General features: G+C 32.7%; 1 protein-coding gene across 1 annotated transcript in view; it reads left to right on the top strand.

Moving 5' to 3' along the window:
• Positions 1-10077, top strand: part of PALS2 (protein associated with LIN7 2, MAGUK p55 family member) — a 134849-nt gene extending 124772 nt beyond the window's left edge. Inside the window, 3 exon segments of the mRNA XM_077121522.1 lie at positions 3371-3573; positions 4637-4765; positions 9865-10077. Coding sequence (XP_076977637.1) covers positions 3371-3573; positions 4637-4765; positions 9865-10041 — 509 coding nt within the window. The 3' untranslated portion in view covers positions 10042-10077.
• The last annotated feature ends 2007 nt before the right edge of the window (positions 10078-12084 follow it).

The raw sequence follows: 12084 nt of genomic DNA, 5'->3' as shown, positions 1-12084 counted from the left end.
ACTCTTTAGGGGTATTTGGGCTATGCCCATTCTAACTTTTTCATATTAATAGGAATGTTGATAACATGAGGTAGGGGAATGGAGCTAGTTGATATTTTGGAGAGGGTGGCCCCTCTGCATTTCAGGACTTATCTGGTCTAGGGACACATCTGGAGGTTGTAGGTCACTGGAAAGTTAACCTAGTGCATGGAACCTTTATAGAATCTTATATAATGCCCTAGGTATTCTTTAGGATTGGCAGGAATGGTTTTGGTTGAGGTTTGGCAAATTATGGTAGGTAGCAATCTCTAACTGAAACTTGCATAAGAGTGACCTCCAATATAGCCTCTCAACTCTATTTGAACTCTCTCAGTCACTTAGACCTTATTTGTTACAGTCTTTTCCCCCTTTTTGTCAGGATGGCATGGTTGATCCCACAGTTCCGGGGGCCAGGCTCATCCCTGGGAGTCATCTCTCACGCCACTAGGGGACATGACACTCCTGGATGTCATGTCCCATGTTACAGGGAGGGTCAGCTGCCAAACTCTTAAACACTGAAGTATTTGCCTTTGTTGCTTTCCTGGGGTTAAAACTCTTTTTTTCTCAATCCCATGCCTTTTTCTTTCTTGTTTTATTGCCTTGTTTTGCTAGAGCACATCCTCTAGTAATTTCATTTAAAAAAAGGTGTTTGGGATATAATTTCTGCATCTTTGTATTTGAAGATGTCTTTATTCTGCCCTATGCTTAATTGCTTGGCTGAGCATAGAAATTCTAGATTGACAAACTCAGGTGACATTATTCCTGGATTTATTTTTGTTGAGAAGCCCAATGTCATTCTAATATTTGTTCTTTTACATATGACCTGATTTTTCTTTCAAGAATATTTATGCTTTCTTGTTTATTTTCATGTTTTTAGGGGTCCTGAAATTTTATAATGATGTCTTGTGGAGTGCATCTTTTTTATTTCATTTTTATTCATTATTGCTGATGACTAGTGGGCTTTTCAATCTAGAGATTCATGACCTTCCATTCTGGGGAATTTCTTATTGTTTCTTGAGTTTCCTCTTTACTGTTTCTCTGTTCACATTTTCTGGAATTCCTTTTAACTGGACATTGAATGTCTTTTAAATCTTACTATTTTTTTCTCTATCTTTTTGTTAACTCTCTGGAAGATTACCTTGACTTTATCTTCTATTCCAGCATTGTTTTATCTCAATAATCATGTTTTCATATTATAATTATTTTCTGTTTTCTGGTTGTTTTTTTCTCATAGGATCTTATTTTTTCTTTTATTTCTTTTTTATTGTGGAACCTATCTCTTACATATTTCTGAGAATGCTAAATAGTGTAATTCTGTTTATTTTTAACAGGTTTATTGAGATAATAATTCACATACCATACAATTCACCCATGTACAGTGTACACTTCAGTGGTCTTGGTATAGCCAGAGTTGTGCAGCCATCACCACTATCAATTTTAGAATATTTTCATCACCTTCTAATTTCTCCACATTATTGCCACCACTAGGCAATTATCTGGCTTTTTTATTTATAGCCATGCTCATCGGTGTGAAGTGGTATCTCATTGTGATTTTGATTTGCAGTCCTCTAATGGCTAATAATGTTGAATGTCTTTTCATATATATGTTGTCCTTTCATATATCTTCTCTGGAATAATTTCTTTTCATAGACTTTGCCCATTTTTCATTGGGGTTATTCAGGTTTTTTTTTTCTTGTTGAGTTGTAAGAGTTCTTTTTATATTCTCAAATACAAGTTCCTGATCAGAAATATGATTTCTCCCATTCTTGGGTTATCTTTTGCTTTCTTATTGGTGTCCTTGAAGTGCAAAAGTTTTCATTTTGATGAAGTCCAGCTTATTTTTTCTTTTGTTGTTTATGCCTTTGTTATCATATCTAAGAAGCCTTTGAGTAACCGAAGATCTCAAAGCTTTATTCCTATATTTTCGTCTATAAGAGTTTTATGGTTTTAGGGCATATATTTAGCTCTGTGATCAGTTTTGAGTTGATTTTGCTTGTGAATATCCTTTTGTTCCAATACATGTGTTGAAAAGATTATTTTTTCCTCCTTTGAATTGTCTTGGATCCTTGTTGAAAATCACTTGACCATAAATGTGAAGGTTTAGTTTTAAAATTGTCTATACTCTCAATTCCATTCCATTGATTTATGTCTGTTTTTATACTAATAAAATATTAACTTGATTGCTGTTGTTTTGTAGTAAAGTTTTGAAACTGGGAAGTATGGATTCTCCAAATTCTTTTACTTTTTGAAGATTGTTTTGAATTATCTAGGTCCCTGGTATTTATGTATGAATTGCAGGATCATCTTTTAACTTCTACCAAAAAGGGAACTGGGGTTTTGTAAAGGATTACATTGACTCTGTAGATAATTGGGGGAGTATTGCCATTTTAACAGTATTAAGGCTCCCAATCTGTGAAAATGGGATCTCCATTTATTTCTTTTTAAATTTCTTTCAATGGTGTTTATTCTAGTCACTGTGGACATCTATGCTTCTTTTTAAAAAAATTATTGATAATTCTTTTATTCTTTTTTTGATGTATTGTAAAAAAGAAATGATTCCTTAATTTCATTTTTGAATTATTCATTGCTGGTGAATAGAAATACAATGGATTTTTTTGTATAAATTCATCTTGTATCCTAACCTTGATGAACTCATTTATTCTAATATTTTGTATGTGAATTCCTTAGGATTTTCTTTATGCAAAGTCACTTCATCTGCAAATAGAGTTTCATTTTTTCCTTTTCAATCTGGCTACCTTTTATTTCTTTTTCTTACCTAATTGCCCTGACTGGAACCTCTAGTACATGTGGAGTAGAAATGGTAAGAATGGACATCCTTGTCTTGTTTCTGAACTTTTAAGGGGAAGACTTTCAGGCTTTTATCATTGAGTATGACATTAGCTGTGGGTTTTTGTAGATACCTTTTATAAGTTGATAAAGTCCCCTCTGTTCCTAGTTTGTTGAGTGTTTTTTATCCTGAAAGAGTACTGGATATTGTCAAATGCTTTTTCATTGTCTGTAGAGATATCATGTGGTTTTTGTCTTTTATTCTATTAATGTAATGTATTTCATTGATTAATTTTTGTATGCTAGCCTACCTTGCATTACTGAGATAAAATCCCACTTAGTCCTAGAGTGTAATACTTTTTTTTTATGCTTCTGGATTTGTTTTACTGTTATTGCATTGAGATTTTTTACATGCATATCCATAAGAGATATTGGTCTGCAGTTTTCTTTTCTTGTGTTATCTTTTATTTTGATAGGGTAATACTGGCTACCCTGTGAATTTTAGTCTATTTTTTTGCCACCCTAGAATCACTTTGTATAAATTGCTCAACATTATTTTATATAGTTACTTCACGGAAACCGAGAGAGGATGAAAAAGATGGGCAGGCATATAAATTTGTATCACGATCTGAAATGGAAGCAGATATTAAGGCTGGAAAGTATTTGGAACATGGGGAATATGAAGGGAATCTCTATGGAACCAAGATAGATTCTATTCTTGAAGTTGTTCAAACTGGAAGAACTTGTATTTTGGATGTCAACCCACAAGTAAGTTGAATTGATTCCAAAGCTGTTTTTTTTTTGGTTTTTGATTTGTATTTTTCCTGTTTTTTTTTTTCCCCAGGAGTAGGAAGGGTACTGGTAGTACTCTTTCTATTACCTGTTAGTCGTAGAGAAACTTCATATGCACCCACAGCTAGTTAATTATATCTCTGGTCATTTAGCAGCGACAGAGGCTTGGTTAGTAATAGAAAGCCATACAATTAGATTGGTGGTAGAAGTTTAGTATTATTTACATTCTCAAGTAATACATGAATGCATGTATGTTATTGTTAAATTTAAAGTTCAAACAAAGCTGCAGTACAAAGAAATGTAAAATGGATGTTGTTCCCCTCCTACCCAAAATATACACTCAAACATGTTTAGTCCTTCTCTTTTCTCTTTCCCACCCTTTTCTCACTGCTCCTCACTCAGCCCAACCACGCTTTCATCCTCAGAAATAACTATTATTAATGTTCGGGTATCTTTCAAATCATTTTGCTGTCCCTTAAATATAAATGTATATGTAAACATATAATAAGGTAATGGGTTTTCTGTTTTTATTGTATCTTTTAAATGGGAAAATTCTATGTATGTTTTTCAACTTTTTCATTAAACATTATTCCTTATCTTTTCATGTCAGTTACTTCAGAATAGAGCTTTTGTTTCTTTGTAATTGCTGCATAGTATTTCATATTATGGATGTATGTTAATTGATTTCATCATTCCTCAATTAATGGGCATTTAAGTTATTTCTACTTTTTCAAAAGTAGCAGAGTGCTAACAATATACATAGAAAGGGTTTACATCCTTTGCATTGATTTTGAGATCAAGGTTTCATATTTTGTTCAGGAAGACCAAAGAATAGACACTGACTTCACAACAAAATAAATGGATCAATATTTTAGGAAAGGAGTTTATGAAATGAAAGGGCAAAAGGACGACAGGTATTGGTTTATTTATTTAATCTTTATAAAGGAAGAGGGCAAATAGGTTTTGATTTATAGTAAAAGGTAACATAATCCAAATTCTAATACAGCATAAATTGTTTTGTAATCATTCTTCTCCTCAGGCACTGAAAGTGTTGAGGACAGCAGAGTTCATGCCCTATGTTGTATTTATTGCCGCCCCAGAACTAGAGACATTACGTGCCATGCACAAAGCTGTCGTGGATGCTGGAATCACTACTAAACTTCTGACGGTGAGCAGTTTCTTTTCAGGCTAACCATATTTGTTTCCTCCCCAAAATTTTCTTTAAAAGTGTGTTTAATTCTAATTGTACTTATGAAATAAATGTGTAAGATGTTAATAGAATAAAAATTCATTTACTAGATGTAGTTAGGATTTGAAACATATTACTTGAAATTCATTGTTCACTTTATTTTGAAACAAAAGTTTATATCCCCTATGTAAAATGAAATGGACCAGTATTAAAAGATGTATATTTATTAATTTTATTTTATTTATTTCATTTTATTAATGAGGAAACTGGGTCCCGAGACTCTTAACAAGCATATTGATCATATGGTTTATTTTTGGTAGAGATAGGTGGTTGTGACTCTTAGTTTCTGTTACATGTTTTCTTTTTCTCCCTCTCTCTTTTTTTCATTTTATAGAGAATTTTAAATATACACAAAGGAAAAGAAAGAAAGAAACCCCGTGTGTCCATCATCTAACTTCAGTTAATGTGTGTGGCCATACTTATTTGAATTAAGCCTCTACCCACTTATTCTCTCACCTTGAATTATTTTGAAAAGATTTTTAATATCATATTATGTTATAAATAATATATAGACTATCTTTTTTGTTTCAAAAGATAAGACTTTTGAAACAAAAATCATAATACCATTAAAACAAAAAATTGAGTAATCTCTTAATATCAAATATATAGTCTCTACTTGCATTTTCCCAAGATCTATAAATTTTTTTACGATTTGTTCAAATCAGCATCCAGAGAAGATCAATGTATTACATTTACTTGATGTCTCCTAATTTTTTTTCCAACTTAAGGTGTAATTTGACATAAAACAAACTGTACGTATTTAAGTATACAACTTGAAAAGTTTTGACTTAAATGTGCACCTGTGAAGGCATCACCACAGTCAAGATAATGAACATATCCATTACCTTCAGAAGTTTCCTTGTGCCCCTTTGTAATCCTTCCTTTCTGATGCTTTCACCTCTTCTCAGACCATGGCTTGATTATAAGCCTTGAAATCAGGCAGTGTTAGCCATCTAAGTTTGTTCTTCATTTTCAAGTTGTTTCATGTCTCTGTTTAACTTTTAAATATGTGAAATAGGGTTATAAGATGTTTTTTTGTCATTATGTACTAATTCTAACATTTGTGTTAGAATTAGATTTGGTTGAATAATTTTTGGATGCCGGACATTTTGAGCTTGTCCAGAGATGCAGTTACGCTACTTGGAAATAGTTTATTCTGTTCAGATCTTGCTTTTAAAATTTGTTCAGTGGGACCAGAATAGTTCTTATTCTAGGGCCAGTTATTCCCAATACGTAGGCAAGACCCTTTTGAGATTCTCGTGAATCTCATGATTTCACTGCCAAATGTCTCGTGAATCATAAGGTTTTCTATTCTGGCTGGTGAGAACAGGGCACTGTAATGACCTGGTACGAACACCTCTCATTCTTCCTGGTGGTTCTGTTTGAGCCCTCAGATAGTTTCTTCACTAACATATGCTAATCTTACTCAGCTGAATACTGAAGGGGAACCTTCTACAAACTTCTGACTCGGCTGCTCTCTCCTTTCTGGTATTCTGTCTTTTGAAATAGCTACCTTGGTCTCCGGACTCTGGTTTGTCCTCGACTCAGAGTCCAACATACTCTGACTGGGTTTTTTTTCCCTATGCTGAAGCCTGGGAAACTCTTTCAACCAGTCCACCTGAGAAAATCACTGGATTAGCTTCATTTGTTTCCTTTCCCTCAGCACTGCCTGCCCTTTGTTGCCTAATATATAATGTCTATTTTTTAAAAAAAGAGAAAAAACAACTTTCCCAATATTTTGTCCTTTATCAGGCAGGAAAGGTTCCTGTTATTCCATCTTGAGTGGGAAAAAAACATCTCTTTGGTCTCTTCTAATATATACATTTTCACTGTTTCCCTCCCCCAATCCCATTTTATCTTGAAATTTAGTGTGGACAAAATTAGGTCATCTAACGTACTTGTCTGTCCCTTGTATATCTTTCAATCTTGTAGTTAGATTTAGAGCTTGATCAGATTTTTTTTTTCCCCAAGAATAATTCATAGGTGGTACTTCCTGTTTTATTGCATCAAGAGGTACATACCAGGCTCTCTTTTTATGACATTAAAATCAATTAGATATTGTTAACTTGAGCTATAAACTTCCCCAGTGGCTTTTGCACTTAATGATTTTAGCAAGCTTTACTGATCTCTATATGAATCAGTTATTTAATTTTTAAGGATTGGTAAATGGTAATACTCTTTGTCATTCCATGTGCATTTCTAAACTCGAGTTCTTCTAAAAAGAACTTTTCCTCATCAACTAGTTAATTAGTCTGGAAAGCCAATATAAATACCTGACATTTTCCCCGCAGGGGTCAGTTTCAGAATAATGGGTTTGTTCCCTAAGGTCTCCAGAGTTGACAGATAACCAGTGAAGTTTGTTTTCTTTTGTTTATTTGTTGTTTTCATTATAGCACATGATTTTAAACTTCTTTGATGAGCAGTTTCCCTTTTGATGCTCAAATTGTTCCAGTTTTGGCCAATGAGAACTTATCCAGTTGGCCCCTTAGACCTTTTTTCATAAGCCTAATAGTCCTGGATTTCTTCCTTGCCTATATGGTCTGACATGTATTCCAGGGTCATCTTGTGCATTTCCTATTGTAGTCCAGCAATCAGCCATTTCTCTAAGGGGCCTTGGTTCTTTTAGGGTAAATGCACTTTAAGACCAAAATACTAAGGTTTGCACATTGCTACAGTGTTGACGACTTTGTACCTAGACCTTCTAGGTAGGCAGAGCTAGGATTATGCTTTTTTATTTGTAAACTTGAAGCAGAATATATCATAAATTCATAGGATACTTCCAATTCAAACTCAGGTTTACAGGGTTTTTATTTAACCTCTTTTATCGTATATGTATAATTCTTTCCTACTGCACTTATCTCAGTTCTAAAAAACACTAGGTATGTTAGAATTAGAGTATCACATAATTGTTCTTTGCTGTATCTCACAATATACACACTGTCTGAGAATAAGAATACCAGCACTTCTACCAATAGTACGATTACTGTGGAGAGGTTTTTGTTTGTTTGATTTCAGTTCTTTTTCTCCTTAGGGTATATTCCATTAGCTATATACAGTCAAACCACTTTGTTTTAAAGTGGCCCTGGTTGTCAGTTATTATTCTTTTTCATGTTCAAAATGTCCCATCTTCTGCTAATAAGAGCCTATTCAAGTTGGCTTCTTGAATCTCTTTAGCACAATACTAGTTGTCTTTGATGATTCTTGGTTTCCTGCTCTGACAAGCTATTCCAGGTTATTCCTATAACATTCTGTCCCAGACCTGGCACCAGACACTTGTCCAAAAAGTCCTGATTCCTTTTAATTTGAGATGTTATTTAGAGATGATCTAGGCACTAAGGGTATGTATGCACAAGGGTGTGGCCAGGAAAGTACCTTTTCCTTATTTAGGAAAAAATAATATCATTAGGGCAGTCTGATAGTTCCAATTTGCATTTTGGATTACATTATTCAACTTCTTTGACTTTATATTTGTCTTTGTCTTCTTATGCTAAAAATCTTGGTTCCTAATGATATTATCATATATTCTTATTTTACATGTATATAATTATAAACTAAATTCATATACATATATATATCCATAGGATATATCCCCTGGGTATTAAATTATTTTTAAATCACTGAAGTAATTCCTTACTGTGTAAGTTAAGCCACCAACTTGAAATACAGGTTTAGTTTCATTTTGCTTTTCATTTCTCAGCAATGCTATTTTTTTCCATTTTGATTTAATTTTGTTTTATAGTTTGATACAGTATTTTCATAATTCCAAAGTAAATCTTCATAAACACCTATATTTTATCTCTGTCCTTTCTACTCTGTCCCCTCTAACCCACATAGGTAGTCATTTTTATTAGTTTTATTTTTATTTTAATGAAAGTAAATCTGTATGTGTATTCCCTGATCCCACTTCTTCCCTGATCCCACTTCTTACATAAAAGACTGCTTATTATATACACTAGTCAGCTTGCATTTTTCACTGAACCATATATTTTGAAGAACACTCTGTCGCCATATAATTTCCTTCCTCTGAATTTTACATTGCTGTTTCTTTCACCTGGGATATTCTTTCTCCCACTACACATATACATGGCTGCCTCTTTATCTCTCCTATGTTCTTAGCTTTACTATTATTTCTTCAGTGTCTTTTTTAATCACTCCATGTAAGTTAGATCTGTTAAAATTCTTAATTCATAGTTTTATCTTTAATTATACTCATTGCAACTTGCATTTTTATTGTTTATTTGTTCTTTAACTCCTCCACTATAGCTTAAGTACAATGAGGTTAGGAAGCTTGTCTTATTCATTATTATATCCACAGATTCTAACATACAATAGGCACTTTAATTAAAGAGTTCAGTAAATATATGTAGAATATGTGAGATTACTTGTTATGAAATGTTATGGAAAGCTTTACTTGCTCATACAGAATCCATGCTTACTTATTCCCCACATTATTCAAAATGATTAGAAACACTTTCTAAACTATAAACAATACTAGTTTTTTTTTAAAGTGTGCCTATTTTGTGGGGGATGGGCAGCATGCACATTTAGTACTCAAAATCTGACTTTGTGAGAAGTAGGCAGCAAATTTGGTTTTGAGCTTCTTAAGAGCCCCTATAAATTGGGTGGGTTCTATGATTTAGAGTACATAAGATAAAAATCTTTCTAAAAGGATGTTACAGTTTAACTAAAAACCAGTCAGTTGCAATAATCCTTTTATTATCTTATACTCAACCAAAAATTATTGTCAGCAGTCTCTTAATTAGGAATCATATCCTAATATCAATGATCAATAGATAAGAGTGCTCATAAGTGCAAACATGAATGCATTTGGAAAGACTAGGATATGAACAGATGTAATATCTATTTTTAATACTCTGTATAGATTAGATTTTGAGTATTTATATCAGAATTACAATAAACAAATATCCAACCTTATTTCTTATTCTCACTTTAACTGGAGTTTGAGCAAGTAAATATACATTATAATATACAAATTTTCTTTTAAAACTCTTCCACAGGACTCTGACTTGAAGAAAACAGTTGATGAAAGTGCACGGATTCAGAGAGCATACAACCACTATTTTGATTTGATCATCATAAACGACAATCTAGACAAAGCCTTTGAGAAACTACAAATTGCCATAGAAAAACTGAGAATGGAACCACAGTGGGTCCCAATAAGTTGGGTTTACTGATAATAAGGTTAACAAAATAAAACTTTTAAAAAGTGACTGCAACAAATAAACCTTCTACTGAGAAAATACACAGAGATAGAAGATACCTGCCAAGTTCAGGCATTTTTATTGTGTAGATTGAAATAACAGTACACTATTCTAAATTTTTATATAAAATGTGGCTGGGAAAGTGTACTAATATATAATTTATCTTAATTTTTCTAACTTTTTATGGATAACCTTTCTATTCATATCACGAAGAAATGCGTTGAAGCATTTTGTATATGTTTGATTTAGTACTCTTGCCTTTTTCATCAAAGGAATTTTCATTCACCCTAACATTGGTCTTACATTTTCACTGTGATAATGAATACTTGAAATAATTTTGTAAAGCTCATATAGTTTAGTGTTTTAACTAGTGAAAGGTCAGTTATATTTATTAGGAGAAAATAGTAATTATTGACCTACCTTTTTAATTTCTTACAGAAGCAGAATTTTAATGTCAGTGCTACAGCCAATCTACTATCCAGGTCTGCCGTCAGAATTGTGCTCAATGCTGTTTTCATTATTTCAGAGATATATGGCGATCCATTCTAATTTATACAAATATATTGTTTTTTCCCCCTTTATTTCTCTCTTTAGTGAAAAAATGAAGAGCAATAACTTGCACTCTCTTATGAGGTTACTCTTTTCATTTGTTGCAGGGACATGCTGATGCTAACTAATTTAGCATGTACACAGTTCACTCTGGGGTTGGGAGCAAGATCATGAGGACAGAGAGAGTGCCTTATCCAGTAAAACCTTACAGCAGAATGACACTTGAGAAAAAGTTTATTTTCACATGTAAAAGTTAACTGACAAAAATGAATCAACTACATTGAAAGTTCTACCCCTGCAAATTGTTGTGACATTTAAAGATGCCTCTAAGTTTGCAATTTGGGGGTTTGTGAATGATCAGTGTGCTTTTTGAAATGTGATATTATCATCAGGATATTTGTTCTATTTGTTGTATTGAGAACCTAATCCATTGAGCAATTTACAGAATTTGGAAAGAATTGTCAGCTGTCTTAGATCTATGTACACATTATATATACCTTCTATAATATATATTATATAGGTATTATATAATATATAAAATGTATATATTTTTTACATTTCTGCTAGGAAATGCGTTTTTTAGTTTAACGATAAGGGAAAAATTTCTCCCCCGAGATAAATGAACATAATATACAAATTTCCACATTCACTTCAGTATCTTCTTTTAGGAATCTCGAATGGTGTAAATTCTTTCTAAACATGTTTTTAGAGATGCAGCTCATCATTAAACAAAGTTAACCATATTTAATATTGCTACTGGCTTTTCATATATATGGTATTCATACTTAAAGGTTTAGGTGCTAAAATATTGGTGATCTTCTTTGGTGAAAGGCATCAGATCTCTGGCTGCTGAATTTGTTTTTTCCCTCACCAAAGCTTTCACATGGAATAGAAGTTCAGAGAACTTTGAGGGAAAAGAAAGTACCACTTATATTCACATTGTTTTAAATATTTTTCACAATAAAACATGTAAGTTGCTGGGTTGTTAAAATTGGAAAGTTATAGGTTTTGTTTTTTTTTTTATTTCAGAATTTTGTGGCAAGGACACAAATTCGTGTTATTGCTCCTAGGGGAGAAATTTGGTGGCAAAATATATCACATTCTTAATAACTTTGGATACTTTTAAACCATATACACCTGTACCAAATTCTTGGCTTCTCAAGCAACATGAATCAGAGCACAGTATCAGAAGTGATGTCCTATAATTTAGAGTTTCAATACACTGTAACTTTTTAAAATTTCCATTTCTACACTCTCAGGAAATGCTGTGTCGCATACTCCAGTATACCTTTATGCTGTTGCATGGAGCATCTTTGAACAGCATGGGAATAATTGTAGCAGCACAAGAAATTTATCTGCAAAATATTTTAACCACCTTGTACAATAGAGATGACTTTTAAATTCTTATCTATTTTTAACCATATATGTGACGTAAAATGCATATTATTTAGAAAATAGTCTGTATTT

Source organism: Tamandua tetradactyla, chromosome 1 (genome assembly GCF_023851605.1).
Source record: "Tamandua tetradactyla isolate mTamTet1 chromosome 1, mTamTet1.pri, whole genome shotgun sequence".
Classification (NCBI taxonomy): Eukaryota; Metazoa; Chordata; class Mammalia; order Pilosa; family Myrmecophagidae; genus Tamandua; species Tamandua tetradactyla.
Note: the sequence above shows the minus strand (reverse complement) of the source record. Positions and strands in the feature narration are given on the sequence as shown.